Here is an 18,171-nt window from a genome sequence, read left to right as displayed (position 1 = left end):
TATTTTCTTCATATCTTACAGAGATTGAAGAGGAAGTGCTACATTGGCTAGTTTCTGCAGCTATTCTTCATCTTCAAAGTATTCAACAAAATCTAGCCTTCTGTTGTCTTAAAAGGACTCGTGTTGAGAACTTTTCTTCTGCTGAGCCACTGGATTTCTTTGTGTAGTAGAAAACATTCTTCAACATTCTGGAGTGAAATAACCTTTGTTTAATGAAGTTAGCCATTTTTTAGTATCTTCCACACTTTTTAATTTTTTCCCAGGAGTTTTTTTATACCAGTACATCTATGTCAATGCAGGTCTCCAGAGAAACAGATAGCAAGCCAAGATATGAGGGGCAGGTAGTCCCCATCAGAATTGGTTGTTGGAGCATTCCCACCATGCTCAGTCATTTGCTGGGAGAAGCATAGAGGTATTATGGCCAGGTGTGAGTGTTGCAATGGATTCCAAGATGAGGTAGCAGGATCTATTGAAGGGATATCTGAGCAGGGCACCATTGTGGCCACTGGACCCTCCTTAACCCATTTGGACTTTGGTACCATCCTGCCCTGTGGACACCTTTCTTGCCCTGTTCACATTTGATACCCTCACCTAAACAGATGTTCTCATTCTGCTCTACCTTTGACCCGCTGGGCTTTTCCAATCTTGGATCACTCTTCATCCTTTTATTCAGCCTTTGACACCAGTACTGGTCCACTTTCTTTTCTCTGCCATTCTCCACATACAAGTAGGCTCTCCTCACTCTGCTTAAATTGATCCCCCTGTGCTGGACTGCCACCCTGCCCACTACATATGTACCTTACTTGCTTGGCTCCACCAAATGGCTTTAGGACTGAATTGGTTTGTTGTTGTTGTTGTTTTAAAGATTTTATTTATTTATGCATGAGAGACATACACACACACAGAGAGAGAGAGAGAGAGGCAGAGACACAGGCAGAGGGAGAAGCAGGCTCTCTGTGGGGAACCCCATGTGGGACTCCATCCCGGGACTCTAGAATCACACCCTGAGCCAAAAGCAGACCCTCAACTGCTGAGGCACCCAGGCGTCCCTAGGACTGAATTGTTGAGGGAAGGGATAGTAGGAGGAAGAGGAAGAGCCACCAGGTTTCTTAACTGTGCAATTGGCTAGAATATGATTCCATTCACTGAGAATAAAGAAAATAGTAGGAGAATCTAAGAACGTGTGTGTGTGTGTGTGTGTGTGTGTGTGTGTGTAAACGAGTTTGGATTTTAGGATAATGGATTTTGGGTGATTGTGAGACAATTTGGTAAAATTAGTAGGCTGAATAGAGGAGTTTGGAGATCATAGAATTGGTTGTCATTAGTTTCTATGATAGTTAAACCCTAGGTTTCAAAGAAGCTGCAGAGAAGGAAGGAGCTAGCAACCGAGAACAACAGTACTGCTTGAGGAATGATAACAAGAAAAAGATGCTAACAAGGGAAACTGAGGGACAAGAGAGTTGTAAAGAAGAGGGAGTGCTTGTTAAATAATGTAAAAAGCTACAGAAATGGTAAAAGATCCAATGGAAATTAGCAACCAGTTTTTTTTTTTAAAGATTATTTATTTATTTGAGAGAGAGGGAATGAGTGAGAGAGAGAGAAAGAAAAATCACCGCTTGCAGAAGGTGATTCTAAGCTTTGAGTTATCCTTCAATACAATTTGATTTTCCTGCCGTCTATGTCTTACAGCTTCTTAAATGACTTTGTAGCTCATATCTAATGGATCATATCCTGCCATGTAATTCTAAAAATTCTAAAAATTTCACAGTCATTTGGAGGCTTTGGCCATTTGCTTAAGTCACCTCTTGTTTTATTAGTGTAACTAGTGTTTCCCAGTTACTTAGATTTCAGGTAATTTCGAGGTCGGTGTTTGCTATGGAAACAGCTCTAATTCACTCTGAAACAGGCTTTTAGAGCTCAATTTGTTTAATATGTGTACTTGTCCACATTGATTCCTTTAAGCATCCTAAAATAAGTTCAAATGGTTTTGAATAATCAAAGATCTTTTGAAAAGCAGGGTTCATGAGAAACTAGTTAAAAGATTTCTGAGAAGCTAGCTTGGAAAAAAGCATTGAAGTTAGGTCTGAAGTGCCACTAAATCAACAAGGTATAATAACTAATAAAAGTTACCAAATATTTTCTAGGACTTGAGTAAAGTTCTAGAGTGATTCTCTTCCATCACAGTAACCTTATTTCTGAATTTTTTGAAGAGCAAAATTATCATAATACTTCTTCATCCTGTTATGGCGCTGACTATAGAACTCTCTTCTTTTGCATCCTGAGATTCAGAACTGTCACTATAATGAAAGACACGGCAAGAAGAATCCTGTTCTCATTTACAAAGGGAAAAGTGATGCCTTTCTCTTCTCTTTTCTTTCTAGTGGTTACTTTATTTAAAGTATAACTTTAAAAAAAAAAAAAAAGTATAACTTTATTTAATGTGTGAGCTATCTAAACTTCTGATTTTTTTTTGAAACATTTAGTGATGAATATCTATTAGAGCTTTCAATTTCTTTGATCACATATCCTTTGTTATATTTCCAGAAGCAGCCAATAAGTAGTGGTGTGGATTCTTTGTTGATACCTCACAATACTGTGTGAATCTTGCATTACAAGTAGTGCTCTGTCTAGAGGATTTAGATAAAATAAACAGTCCACTCTCATTATTTGTAGATTTTGTGTTTGTGAATTTGCCTCCTCACTACAGTTTATTTGTGACCCCAAAAATCAATATTCATGATGCTTTCACAGTCATTTGTGAATGAGCATGCACATTGCCATCTGAGGTCAAACAAAGTGATGCTGTGCCTTTTTGTTTCAGCTCTCATATCCTTTTTATGGTCTATGTAGTGAAATATTTTTCACTAAAAGCTTTCCATTGGTGATTTATTTGGCTATTTAAAATGGCTTCTAAGTATAGTGGTAAGGTGCTGTCTAGTGTTGTGATGTGCTCTTATGGAGAGCATATAGGTGTTATAACCCTTGTTCAGGGATGGGTTTATATAGTGCTGTTGACTGTGAGTTCTATGTTAGTAATAAATTAACAATATATATTAAGTATATGTCTTTAAGTAGAAATAGACACATGAAGAGATTTTGATCGGTTGACCAAAATGTTGTGACCAAAGCTTGCAGGAAGTTAACCCTGTGTTTCCCCTAAGGACAGTTGTTCAGTATTTGTGATAACTTTATGGAACTCAGTTACTACGAATAGTGAGAATGGACTGTAGTTAAGGGTGGTGATTTACAGAGATTTTTTAGGTACCTGAAATATTTCATAATTCCCTCTCTCTAAACCATTGTTTTAGGTTTGTTTATATACATACACACAAAGTTATTTATAATTAAAATCTGATTTTACAGTGGGTTCTGGTCAGGTTAAAAGTCGTTAATTAAAACTTGTAAAGAAACATTTCTAAACATTAGCTTCTAGAAAATTAAAATGTGCCTGAAACATATTGCATATTCAATAAATATTGTTTTATAGTAACAATCTTTGAGCATTGTAGTGATTCTGATTTTGGAAAAGGCAGTATCTGCCTCTCACCCTGCTTACCCACACTCACGCATGCGTTCTCAAATTAATAAATAAAATCTTAAAAAGGAAAATCCAGTATTTTGGGTTAACATTTTATTAACTTTTCCTATATGACAGTTTCAAGTTTTAGGTCCTTTTGTTTAATGTGGGGCTTCATAAACTATTTTAAAAAGGTTCCTCCCCTTATAGATTATTTAGTTGATTCTGATTTCCTATTATTTATAGGATAAATGTTTATCATTTTAATTAGGTCATTAGCTTACTTAATAGATCGTTATTAGAACTAATTTCATAAAAATACTGGGTTCTTTAGTTTAAATTTGAGTTTATGAATACCAAGAGAAAATGAAATTTTCGTTCACTTTCCATTCCCAAAGTAGGTCAAAGAAATCAATCCAATATATATACTACTTCGACAAATTTTTATGTAAGTCTGTCAGATATTTTCAGCCTCTTCAAATATTCTCAGATTCTTAGAATCTGACTTTTTGCTTTGTCATTGTATATTTTATATTGACTGTGTTTTAAATCTGATTCTTCTACTTGGATTTACCATTTTTGACCAACTCTATCTGTAAGAATCTATATTATTTTGAAAGCTATTTATATGCCATGCTTGTAAATATGAGTCAATTAACTTTATCGGCTTAAAATAAAGATACTTCTCTGTTCCTCCCAATAACTAAAGTTACACAATATAGTGATTTGAATTTTTATTATTTATAATTAGTAACAGAAATGTTCACTGATGACCAGTACTAGTACTATTTTAGAAATGCCAGTCATAAACTTTCTATTTGTTGGTAGGCTACTTATCAATAGTCTCCTCCTTACTTTACACATATTCCTTATGATTAGTTTTATGACACACAGGGTTAACTTCCTGCAATTAGTTTTATGACCTTTGCTCTTTCAATTTACAATCTTGTAAATTGCTCTTACTGTGTCGTTTAACCTGTTTAAATCTCTTAAAATATGCCTGTTAAATTGGTATGCAAAGGGCAATTTGCTTGGGGTCTGCATTATTCCAGGCAGTGACCCAGATTTCATGCTGTTCAATCTATAAACATCCAAGTGAAAAAAGAATGTTGTTAATGTTAGGAGAGCTAGACTTTAAAATATGATTACTAAAGTAAAATTTTGATTCTTTGAAGGAAACTTATGAATGGTTGATTTACCTTTACATACATTGGGATATTATATATGTTCTTTCGCATAGGTCAGTGTTTTTCAACGTTATTTTTAACCTGCTTTTTTGTGATGTTTTCATAGTTTTTCTTTTATATATATGAGCCAGTAAGATTTAGATCTTAATTTCTGTAGTTTATTCTATTTTTTTTGTAGAAAACAACAGACATATTTAATGTGCTTTTAAAATGTGCTTTCTACCTCAGAAATTTTGTTATTGTGCTTATCTGAGTTGTAAGGAAGAACTACTTGACTTTTAAAAGTCACATTTAATATATATTATATCATGATTTATCGAATATATTTGATCATCAAAATCTCATGCACCTAAGAAAGTTTCCTTTCTCTCACCCTAGAGGACTATTTCAAATCCCTTTCTTCAAATTTCTAACACCTCTTTCTTCCAAGATCACTCTGATGATGCAACATTGCTTCCTATTTTAAAAAGAAAAGGAAAATAATTGAAGGAATGAGTAGGGAATTTCCAAAGACTCCACTTATAAAAATCCATCTATTTCCAACTGTTTCCACCTTGGGAACTATGATAAAAAGAAACAAATTTAAAGTACCTATAATACCACTCTTCTTTCCCATCATTGAAGTATCCATTTTTTAAACTAAAATTAGTCCTTCCAATTTTGAACTCATTCTCATCATTCCCTTTTAATTTCACTATTTCTTCTCTTTCATGATTACATTATCAATTTTTTGTTTTGTAGTGGGTCATTCTTGTCAGCATACAGCATACAGATATACTGCTAGTCTCCAATCTTACAGAATCTTAAAGAATAAAAAATTTCTTCTTTTGACTGTTTTCCCTGACTCCCTTTCAGTTTTTTTTTTTTGCAGCATACTCCTAACTTGTTCATACCCATCATATCTATTCTGTTTTCCTAGTCTCTTAGATCTACTTTAATCAGATTTCAATTAATAAAACTCTTGTTACTAGTGACTTCCACATTACTAAATCCAGTGGTCAGTTCTTTCTCTTCATACTATTTGATCTATCATCAACAGATGTCATTTTATATTTTCTCCTCCTGGGTATGCTTTCTTTACTTCAACGCTTCGGGGATACCACTTATTTCCAGTTCTCCTTGTTTTAGTCATCTTTGTTGGTTACTCTTTCACTCAGAATGTTGGAATGTCTTATAGGTCAGTTGTTGGAACTTTTCTTTTTCTATACTTCTAGTGGTAATTAGAATTAAAGAATTTCCCCACACACACTACACCTTTTTTTCCTGGAAAGTGGAGATTATAGAAAAGAAAATGAAATACTGCTATTTTAAAACTACTTTTCAGACTTTCAGACCCCATTTCAAAACTTACAATGAGAACTATGGACCTTTGGGGAATTTACCTCTTGTGGCAAGGGTTTGAAAAGTAGATAAGGCTGTTTTATCTGAAGACTATTGTGATATAATGTCCTTATTCTTAGGACATGATAGAAAGATGGATATTATATTTCTTAGATCTCATAAACCTTAAAGATATTTTTAAAAATTTTATATGAATGTGGGTGGTGTGTTGGCATTATTTTATGTAACCTCAAACATGTCCATATAGATAATCTGCAAAGGATGAAATTTAAGACTGAGCATTATAAAAAGATTCTATCAGATCAAATTTTAGAGTCTATAAAACATGAAAGCAGATGTGTTTGATAGAAAGCATTTGAAAAATATGATTAAAAAGTAAGTTTAAGGCACTTATGATACCGCTGCCTAAATGCAGTTTATATTTTGAAATATTATCTTCTAGTCTTTATGCAGTTTAAAAATCATGCTATGATCATATAATTACTTGTGCTTTGCCCTTAGCATAATATAAACATCCATGTTCTCACATTTTTAAAAAAAAATGCACATTGGTTTAGGGATTGCACTATAAATATCCTATCTCATGGATTCCTTTGTCTTGAACATTTGGGTTTTGGTTATTTTTATTTACGTTTATTTTCATTTTTTGCTTTTGTGGATAAAGCTGCAGTGAGCATCCTTTGCATAATTTTTTTTTCTGTTTTAGGATTACTTCCTTAGGATAGATTGCCAGAAGTGGAGTTACTGGGTCAGAGGGTATGAACTTATGAACTTTTTTTCCTTTTTTAAAAAAAATAAAAATAAGATTTTTTTTGTTTATTCGTGCTCCTGTTGTTTATATTCGTTGTGAAAAATGAAAACCATAATGATTATACTTGGTACCTGTCAGAAAACCATGTCTTAAGGCAAGGTTCTATGATTAGAGAAGTTTGGGAAATTCCTAAAGTAAAAAAAGCCTTTTTATCTTGGTTTACCTGAGCATTTCCTGAACTTAACTGATCACTGGATAGTTTTTTATGATATACTTCATAACATTTTCTGGAAGTTTTATAAAAGATAGTTTATGGATTGATAATTGAAAATCATTTTATTGGTTAAATTATGTTTTATTGGTGAAAGCAATTAAATTATGAAGCTTCAATTTAAAATTATTTTTTAAAATATTAAAATAATGTTTACCATGTGATTTTTGTGTATATCTATAAAGTCTCATAATTTCTACATTTTAAACTTCCTGTTTATTCCTAAAGAACACCTAATGTCTCAGTAGCATCAAATACTTTTTATAGTCTTTAATAAAATGTGGAATATAGACCTAGAACATAAAAATGAAAGATAATGTAAATTGTACAAACCTTTTTTCCCCCCCTCATTTTTCCCTACAGAATGTGAAATCCTTTGCATCTTCTGATAGTCTAGCCAAGGTCCAAGAAGTAGCAAGCTGGCTTTTGGAAATGAATCAGGAACTGCTCTCTGTGGGCAGCAAACGACGACGAACTGGAGGCTCTCTGAGAGGTAACCCTTCCTCAAGCCAGGCAGATGAGGAACAGATGAATCGTGTGGTAGAGGAGGAACAGCAGCAGCAGCAACAGCAGCAACAGCTCAGACAACAAGAGGAGGAGCACACTGCAAGGAATGGTGAAGTCGTCGGAGCAGAACCTAGACCTGGAGACCAAAATGATTCCCAGCAAGGACATTTGGAAGAAAACAATAATCGATTCATTTCGGTAGATGAGGACTCCTCAGGAAACCAAGAAGAGCAAGAAGAAGATGAAGAACATGCTGGTGAACAAGATGAGGAGGATGAAGAAGAAGAGGAAATGGACCAGGAGAGTGATGATTTTGATCAATCTGATGACAGTAGCAGGGAAGATGACCATACACATAGTAACAGTGTCACAAACTCCACTAGTATCGTGGACCTGCCTATTCACCAACTCTCCTCCCCATTCTATACAAAGACAACAAAAGTGAGTATATTTAGTCTGCTGTTCCCCTGAGACATTTACCTATTCATATGAATTGTGATGAAACTTTCCTCACAGTCTTTGTTACTGCTGCAAAATTAACTTCAGATGTGTAATAATAAAATGAACTAAGTTTTGTTTTATGGAAGGTATTAGAAATAGAAATACTGATAATAGGACAATCTTATTACAAATCGAAGGTAATTAATCCTATTACTATGAAAAATTATTGATAACAAATTTTATCCCTACGACAGAGGTTAGTAGTTTGTGTGCAGTGGAGAGGATTGGAGTGAAACATGTTTTATGTAAATCAAGTAGCAAAGAATCTTTTCTTATTTAAAAAACGCAGGTGGTTGGGGTAGGCTGTTTATTTACAGGTGTTACTCCAAGGCACAAATTATTGTTAAGTTTCTGTCACTACTTCCCTTATTTGCAGTTTTCATTTTCTTTCCCATTCCTAAGAGACAGCTCTGTCTGTCTGTTGTATGTGCCTCCTTATTCATTTGGCCAGTAGTAGCCCATGGAGTTAGCCATAGGCATGGTTTTTGTTTTCATTTTTAGAGAGAGAGTGTGTGCATACATGAGCAGCAGGGTGTTGGGGGAAGGGACAGAGGGAGAAAGAGAATCTTAAGCAGGTTCCACGCCCAGCATGGAGCCTGACACTGGGGCTTGACCTCATGACCTGAGCTGAAATCAAGAGTTGGTTGCTTAACTGACTGAGCTACCCAGACATCCCTTAGCCTTAGACCTATTTTAAAAGGTAGACAATTAGACTTTTGTCTAAATCAGAGAAATCTTATCAACTCTGGGACTTGGTGATAATCTAGTGCTGAGAAAAACAGTTCCACTGGACATTGTCCTTTGAGGCTCTATCAGAGAATAAGGACTGGAATATCACTGCTCCCTAGGATCATCTTTGCTACTAGATAGGCAGGGAGGTCCTGAACATTGAAGTGTGTCTGAAATAGAAGGAGGAAGTGATTGGGCAGCTGCAGTAAATTTGGAATTGCCAGTGCTTGTTCTTTGGGATGGCATGTGGGCTTCTTTCCTCAAAATATTCTTGGATATTATTATATCCTTTAAAATTATGGTTATGACAAGAGGTTGGCATTATAGAGAAAAAACAGCAGTGTTACTTCTCTCCCTAATTTTCCTGTATATTCCTCGCCCCCAGCCCTCCTTCAAATGATAGTCAAAATGAAATGATACAGTGTCTGGGCTTTGCTTCAAAATAATCCTGAAGGAGAAAAGGAAAGAGGATATAGATTGGCCATGAGTTGCTGAATATTGAAATTGGGTTCCAGAGATGGGGATGGTTTGTAGGTGTTTTTCTGTGTGGTTTTTAAAGTATGTTTAAAATATTACATAATTGAAACATTTTTAAGTTGTGAAGAATATGAGCACACACACAGACCTCAGAAAATGATAATCAAAGTTGGAAATAGGAGTTTTCTTTACATATCTTGGTCTTGTTGACTAGCTCCTAAGTCAAGTAAGTGCTGACTTCTCTATGTTGAATTTTATTTTCTTTGTATTTTGGTGCTATTGAAATTACAGGAAATTCAGTAAGACATCATGTACTTTTTGCTGGAGTTAGAATTTATTTTAATCAATATTTTAGGCAGTGTTGCTATATACTAGTCTATTTAAAGAGGAAAGAAAGTAAAAAGAATTATACTCAGAATGAATGAGGTATGTAGCACAACTTCTATCCTTTTCTTCCCCCTCAGCCTTCTACATTCATAAATCTTTGTTTGCATGCTTTTTGGTTCTTCATCATTTGAAAATTAGATAAAAATCATGAATATCCATGTAGAGTAGACTTATAAGTCAAACATTTCTTTGGAATGGAACATTTTAATTCAGTTATTCAAAATTAAAATAATGTTCATGTGGTTTATCCACTTACTCTTATTTGCTTATTTTTAAATTGAAAAGTGAATCATCTGTTTAGCCCATAATATACAAACACATGTAACATCATCTTCTTTAATGTAACTTGACCTAGAATGAATAATTTTGATGCTAGGTTTAATACTTGAATTGCTGTATCATTTTTGCTTCAGGTTGTAAAACTTTAAACTCTTCTAAAACATGTTTATCCCTGATTTCCCTAGCCTGTCTGCAAGTTTAGATTTTATTTAGTTGGTTTGATCTAAGAAGAAGCTCTACCTCTAATAGCTACAGCCCTGCTTTTTGGTAAGGCTAAGGACTTTTATAATGCAATCCTGCCAGCTTCTATCTCCCTGATCTCTTGATCTCTCTCCCTCAAGGTTACTACATCTAAAGAGGGGGTTTATGTCTCTCTTTTGTCTGAAGGTTCAGGTTGGGGAATGGGGCTTAGTATTTGGTTGTATTAGCTTATTTAAGAAAGAAGTTTAATCAAAACTAAGCCTTGTTGAAAAATGCAAAGCTATCAGCAAGTTGTGCTATATTTTAAATTAAAAACAAGAAAGCCAGCTAGACAAAACATAGCTTTTTCCAGAAGGAAAAGTCATCAGATTATTCTGCAGGAAAACTACTAGTACACAGATTTGACAGATGCTTTATCATTCTTCCCCCCCACCCTTTAAGATGAAACTGTAAATAGAACTTTTAGATATGTCTTCTTATACAGTTATTTAGTTACATCCGTAAAAGCAAAGTAACAGGGATCCCTGGGTGGCGCAGCGGTTTAGCGCTTGCCTTTGGCCCAGGGTGCAATCCTGGAGACCCGGGATCGAATCCCACGTCGGGCTCCCGGTGCATGGAGCCTGCTTCTCCCTCTGCCTATGTCTCTGCCTCTCTCTCTCTCTCTCACTGTGTGCCTATCATAAATAAATAAAATAAAATAAAATAAATTTAAAAAAAAGCAAAGTATCGATTTTAGGTCAGTTTTTTTCTAGTGTCTCTTGAGTGATGAATGCATATTATTGTGCTGTACATACAAGGCCATAGGAGTAGACTGAGTACTAGTGACAGCAGGAATTAGATGTATATATGTGCATAGGTGTTTGTGTGTGTGTGTGTGTGTGTGTGTGTATCCTGGTGTACACACTTTGGATGTATTTATTGTTTATTTTGAGGTCATTTTCCTGCACAGATATGGCAAGAAGAATATAAACTATTTGACTGCCAAGGCAACGATGCCCCTCTGCAGAGTAGTATTTCAGGTTAAAATTGGCCCATTTTCCTTTTTCTCTTTTCCTGGATCTCTTCTTTACAATTGTTCCCAGAGTACTTTATTTTTTCACCAACACTTTAAAGATGTCACATATTACTTCATTGCTTATAAAGAAAATGTCAGTCACCCATGTATATAAATCTTTTTAATACAGTAAATGAGGAAAAGGTCTCATTATTTTATAGATTTTATTTTAGAGCAGCTTTAAATTCTTGATTATTATAAACATAAAACACTTCTATAGACATTACTCTGGGCCACAGTTTTAAGACTTCTTAAATCGTGACTTTTGAAGAGAGTAAAGGTATAAGAATCATTTAAAAAATCCCTTTCTTTTCACCTTAATATGGGATTAGCAGGATGCCTGAGTGCCTCAGTGGTTGAGCTTCTGCCTTCCGCTCAGGGCATTATTCCAGAGATCAAGTCCCACATCAGGCTCCCTGAGGGGAGCCTGCTTCTCCCTCTGCCTGTCTCTGCCTCTTTCTGTGCGTCTCTCATGAATAAATAAATAAAATCTTTAAAAAAACATACGGAATTAGCCTGTAGTTTTACCCAAAATAGCTTTCAAGTGTGGTGTTTTTCTTTTGGTTGTGTTTTTGGTTTTGTTTTGTGTGTGTGTGTGTGTGTGGCAGTTTCTTAAACATTCCCTGTGGACAGCTATGCTTATTTGTTGGTCATTTCTGAACATGTTGTTTTTCAAATATGGTAATGAGAAAAACCATTTTTGTCCTTCCTGGCATTGGTCTTTTCTTTGAAAACATACTAAAAGTATCAGTCTTTTTTTCTCCTCTAGTCACCAAAGATTTGTTTGTATCGGAGGCTATGCAATAATATACATTAAAATTTCAGACCATTTTAATGTTAAAATTCAAGGGTACTGGCAGTCAAGAATTGGTATTTATTAAGTCCATACTGTTTGCAAGTCCCTACGATAGATAAGTAAATAAAAGTAAGAAAGCCCAAATGATTCACCCAAAAATCAAACTCAAAGTGACCAGAGATTTGATTTGATTTGATTTGATTTTTTTTTGAGGGCAGTTTTGTTTTATTAGGCTTAGAGTAGCATTCACCATTTACATAGCCCTTTAGAGTTTACAATTTACTTCCACATCCTTAATCATATGACAAGACTATGACCAGCGATTTTAATCCAGATCTGCCTAATTTCAGAAATCCCCCTTTCTCTCCATGTGCTATGCTGCCCCCTGTGGTAGAATTTTGCCAACATTACTACATGAGATTTTCAGCATAACTGCCGGTGTGTTTAGGTTCTAGACTCTGGAGTGTGATGTCTTTCTAATACCATGTCATATTTGAAATCATCAGAGCTACCCTTTAGTGAAGGTTCAGAGGGTTCAATTAACTGCTTTACTTTGTGGTATCTAACAAAGATTTTTGAAGATATGAAGGCTTGAGGCTAAATTGTAACAAGAAGAAATGATGGTGAAATTTGAGATTGGAGAACAGGTATCACTTTTTCCAGAGTACATCAAACTTATTTCTTTTTTTAAAATTTTATTTATTTATTTATTTATTTATTTATTTATTTATTTATTTATCTATCTATCTATCTATCTATCTATCTATGTATCTATCTATCTATCTATTTTTTATTGGTGTTCGATTTGCCAACATATAGCATAACACCTAGTGCTCATCGCATCAAGTGCCCCCCTCAGTGCCCGTCACCCAGTCACCCTCAGCCCCTCACCCACCTCCCTTTCTACCACCCCTTGTTCGTTTCCCAGAGTTAGGAGTCTCTCATGTTCTGTCTCCCTTTCTGATATTTCCCACTCCTTTTTTCTCCTTTCCCCTTTATTCCCTTTCACTATTTTTTATATTCCCCAAATGAATGAGACCATATAATGTTTGTCCTTCTCCGAGTATTTCACTCAGCATAATACCCTCCAGTTCCATCCACGTCAAAGCAAATGGTGGGTATTTGTCATTTCTAATGGCTAAGTAATATTCCATTGTATACATAGACCACATCTTCTTTATCCATTCACCTTCGGTGGACACTGAGGCTCCTTCCACAGTTTGGCTATTGTGGACATTGCTGCTATAAACATCGGGGTGCAGGTGTCCCAGCTTTCACTGCATCTGTATCTTTGGGGTAAATCCCCAGCAGTGCAATTGCTGGGTCGTAGGGCAGATCTATTTTTAACTCTTTGAGGAACCTCCACGCAGTTTTCCAGAGTGGCTGCACCAGTTCACATTCCCACCAACAGTGTAAAAGGGTTCCCTTTTCTCCACATCCTCTCCAACATTTGTCGTTTCCTGCCTTGTTAATTTTCCCCATTCTCACTGGTGTGAGGTGATATCTCATTGTGGTTTTGATTTGTATTTCCCTGATGGCAAGTGATGCAGAGCATTTTCTCATATGCATGTTGGCCATGTCTAGGTCTTCCTCTGTGAGATTTCTCTTCATGTCTTTTGCCCATTTCATGATTGGATTGTTTGTTTTTTTTGCTGTTGAGTTTAATAAGTTCTTTATAGATCTTGGATACTAGTCCTTTATCTGATACGTCATTTGCAAATATCTTCTCCCATTCTGTAGGTTGTCTTTTAGTTTTGTTGACTGTTTCTTTTGCTGTGCAGAAGCTTCTTATCTTGATGAAGTCCCAATAGTTCATTTTTGCTTTTGTTTCTCTTGCCTTCATGGATGTATCTTGCAAGAAGTTACTGTGGCCGAGTTCAAAAAGCGTGTTGCCTGTGTTCTCCTCTAGGATTTTGATGGAATCTTGTCTCACATTTAGATCTTTCATCCATTTTGAGTTTATCTTTGTGTATGGTGTAAGAGAGTGGTCTAGTTTCAATCTTCTGCATGTGGATGTCCAATTTTCCCAGCACCATTTATTGAAGAGACTGTCTTTTTTCCGGTGGATAGTCTTTCCTCCTTTGTCGATTATTAGTTGACCATAAAGTTGAGGGATCAAACTTGCTTCTTAACCAGGGGTTGTGTGGTGGCTAATTCTGTAAAGTTGACTATTCTGCCTACAAATTCTAAAGTCAGCTTGCTTTCTCAGATAGGAATGTCCATCTTTTCAGTTTTAACTCCCTCCCTTGGCCTTATTGTATTAAAAAAGGTCTTGTTTTCTAAAGAGATACATAAGAGTCCTTCTGTGTTTAATGTGGAGTAGCAACTCATTTCCTACTAAAATGAGCAGTGGATGAAATTACTCTTGGGCCAAGGCTTGTATCCTCCTGGTCTTTTCATGAGGAGAACCATGTTTGACCACCAATTTCTGCTTTTTCCATGTCTGTCGTTGCCCTCTAGCTTTCTCACAGTTCTGTTCCTTACTTCATTCCAAATCAGTTTTTTTTTCCATCCTAATTGTTAGATTTCTCCTGGCAACTAAACAGCTTTTTTTATCCTTTTTGTATCAAATAAGAAATAAATGTCTATTAAAATAGACAAAAGTCTGAGGCTTTTTCTTGTTTTTAGGTTCTAAACAATAGAGAAATTAGACACAAGGGTCACAGTGCTAATCAGGAGATCAGAATAATAGTTGTGTTTCTAGTTCACCATTCTCTAACCACTCCCTTGGACTAGAGCTCCTGGGAAACTTTGTAGGACACTATGGCTAACATCTGAAATCTACCAGGCTCTAAATTCTACTCTGTTGTAGGTAGAGTTCTAGAGAGTGCTGGGTAGTTCAGGAGTCCCTTGCCTTGTCTTGTGTTTTTTTTTTTTTTTTTTTTTTTAAGATTTTATTTCTTTATTCATGAGAGACACACAGAGAGAGGCAGAGACACAGACAGAGAGAGAAGTAGGCTCCATGCAGGGAGCCCGACATGGGGCTCGATCCCAGGACCCTGGGATCACACCCTGAGCTGCTCAATCGCTGAGCCACCCAGGTATCCCCCTTGTCTTATTCTTGCTAAGACAAAGAACTTAAATTCAAAATCTGTTAGGTGTAAATACATCCAGAGAGCAACAAGTGCTATGTAAGGCAGTTATCTTGAATCCACTAGAAAACTCCGTGAATAGAGTCATGCTTCCCACTTTTGTGAAGGATGACATGCTAGAAATACTCATTCCAGTTTAACCTAATTTGAAACATGTGGAATCTAAGAAATAAATGAGCAAAGGGGAAAAGAGAGAAAGAGTCAAACCAAGAAACAGACCCTTAACTATAGAGGACAAACTGATGGTTACCAGAGGGGATTGGTTAAAAAGCTGATAGGGATTAAGGGGTGCACTTGTGATGAGCTCCGGAAATGTATGGAAGTGTTGAATCACTATATTGTATGCCTGAAACTAATTTAACACTATATGTTAACTAACTAGAGTTTAAGTAAAAACAAAACAAAAACAAAAACGTGGAGAGGATAGTAGAAATGGAGGGAAGGAAGCATACTGGCAAGATGAGTTTTCCCCAAACATGATAGAGTGATAAGAGCTTTTCACATTTGAACTTGAATTCTGATTTTGTCACTTATTATATGACAGTAAGTATGTAATATCATTGAACTGTTTTCTTTTCTGTAAAATAAGACTATAATACCTCTCAGGGCTTTTGTAAGGATTAAGTAAAATAATATATGTAAAGCAGGTAAAATAGTGCCTGGGACACTCAGGTAGTTTATGGATGTAAACCAAGTGAGGATGTGACCTTATTTTGTTTATCCATCTTCTATTCCACACCCCTAATTTCATAGAATACACTTCATTCCCCACAGCAGATACCAAACTTTGTATTTTTAAATGACCGTTAGAGTTCAGTCATCATATCACCCTCTAGTGGAAAAAAATATAAATAGAAAAATGGTAAGTACTTTGAAGAGTACACTTGAGGATTGGGAACATACTGTTATAAGCTGAGCCCATCTCTAATAAAAATAAAAATATGACATAAACTCCCAAGGGGTTGTATTCACAGATCTTCACAGTTGATGGTATGTACCATTTCCTTTAATTAGAATTTGTCAAGTTTCTCTAAACTTTCTTTTAAAACATCTGTATATTTAAATGCTTTGTGAATCAATCTTAGAGTTGGATGCCAAAATGCATTTTAGTTTATTATCAATATCTAATTAATTCCTGTTAGTGCAGTTTTTAAAATATTTGTTGACATTATTTTAAACTGTAGGAGGTCTAAATGTTAGACATGTTTAACTCTGTATCTATGTTACAAGTAATTAAAAATTATTTTAATTATGGATTTTCATTCTACACCAAAAAATAGTCTTTCCATAGAATGGACAATTAAAATAATTTTTAATAGTGTTCCATTGGTTTTTGCCTTATGCATATGATAAACTCTGAAGTATCCACAAATGGTTATCCTCAAAATGTTCCTGTTTCATTTGTGTATAATTACGATGACCTGATCTATGTTAATAGGGTTTTTGTTGGTGAAGGGCAAGATAGTATGAAGAGGATAAACGAGTGTAGTAAGTTCTGCTTTCGCTTTGGTAGATAACTCCAAAATTCTGTCTCAAGCTCTTATGCATCACCCAAACCTGAGTCTTAAATCTTTTTTTTTTTTTTTTTTTTTTTTAATTTTTATTTATTTATGATAGTCACAGAGAGAGAGAGAGGCAGAGACATAGGCAGAGGGAGAAGCAGGCTCCATGCACCGGGAGCCTGATGTGGGATTCGATCCCGGGTCTCCAGGAGCGCGCCCTGGGCCAAAGGCAGGCGCCAAACCGCTGCGCCACCCAGGGATCCCCAAACCTGAGTCTTGCATTACCAGCTGTCTCTTGGGCATTGTCATCTCAGTGATCCACTGAAAACTAAAATTACTCTTTCTTTCTTCATACTAATATTTTATTTTCCTCTCTGGATTGTCTAGTCTCTGTTAGTATCCTGATCTTCTGGTCATTTGGTGGAAAAGGGCTTGATTTTTTTCGTATCCTCTAAGCCTGTGGGTCTGCTGAAGAGTTTAACAGATTTGAATACTTGGTCTTCTTTTTACTTACCCCCAGGTGCTTGTAAGATCCAAATTGGAGAGTCAGCGTTTAAAATGTTAACAGTATCTGCTTAGGTTTCTGTTTGTACCAGGCTATTATAATGCCATGTGCTTGACAATGAGTAAAGCATTATAAATGATTGAATGAATTTTTTAAAAATGGATTTTTTAGCTCCATAGAGATAAGTAACCTCAATATAAATATCTAATGGCCTATTTCCCACTAATGAAGTCAAATCCATAAGTAGACGACACTTGAAGTCTTTCATAGTCTTATCATGGGTCTTTCTACCTGATTTCATTTCTATGCCTCCCCTTGATTTTAATGATCCCTGCTTTTCTCCCACTAGCCAAATCTTTCAAAACCCAGGTCAGATTCCACCTCTATTTTTATACCTTCTTAAAATTGGAAAAGTCCTTAAACCAGTTTTTGGCTCTTTACATTGCACAGTTCAGTTGCTTTTGCCTTGTGACTTTCGGGGTAAGTTTTGTCTTGAGTTGATATTTAGTTCTTTTATTTTTTTTGAGCAGTAGAAATTTGATGTGTTTGTCTCTAGTGCTGATTTGGGTTGAGAGTTACAATTCACCAATTGTAATGTGAACAATTCTCATTTCACCTCTTAAGATGTACCCAGGCTAGACTATAAATTATAAATAGGCATGCCATTTAGGTTTAGATTAAAATTCAAATATTCATTATAAGGATAGTTACACTGAGAAATGTTAATAATACAAGTAGCCATTCTAGGGTAACATTCTAATGAGAAGTTAGAATCCCAGTTTAAGAACCATGTTGCTAAGATGCAGAAATTAATTTATAACCATTAACAGTCATCTTTTTGAAGAATATTTAACAGCAGGAAAATGCTTAAAAATCTAATGTTTACAAAAAATGTAGAACTCGAATTGTATATACAATATGATCTTGATTATAGAAGAAACATACATTAACCTGTATATGCATGGAAGAAGATTAGAAAGAAACCAAATGCTAGAAATTCTCTCTGAATATGGCTCAGTTATTTCTATTATATATTATATACTTTTCAGAATTTCCTAAGCTTGCTACAATAAG

General features: G+C 35.4%; 1 protein-coding gene across 3 annotated transcripts in view; it reads left to right on the top strand.

The window, feature by feature from the left end:
- Positions 1 to 18,171, top strand: part of FBXW7 (F-box and WD repeat domain containing 7) — a 231,238-nt gene that overhangs the window by 129,425 nt on the left and 83,642 nt on the right. For 2 of the 3 annotated variants that reach the window (XM_038559027.1, XM_038559028.1), the window contains exons 2-3: positions 6,752 to 6,801; positions 7,431 to 8,015. In XM_038559027.1, coding sequence (XP_038414955.1) covers positions 7,500 to 8,015 — 516 coding nt within the window. In that variant the 5' untranslated portion in view covers positions 6,752 to 6,801; positions 7,431 to 7,499. The remainder of the gene's footprint in view (positions 1 to 6,751; positions 6,802 to 7,430; positions 8,016 to 18,171) is intronic. The other variant, XM_038559031.1, reaches the window with a different exon arrangement.

Source organism: Canis lupus, chromosome 15, assembly GCF_011100685.1.
Source record: "Canis lupus familiaris isolate Mischka breed German Shepherd chromosome 15, alternate assembly UU_Cfam_GSD_1.0, whole genome shotgun sequence".
Taxonomy (NCBI): Eukaryota; Metazoa; Chordata; class Mammalia; order Carnivora; family Canidae; genus Canis; species Canis lupus.
Note: the sequence above shows the minus strand (reverse complement) of the source record. Positions and strands in the feature narration are given on the sequence as shown.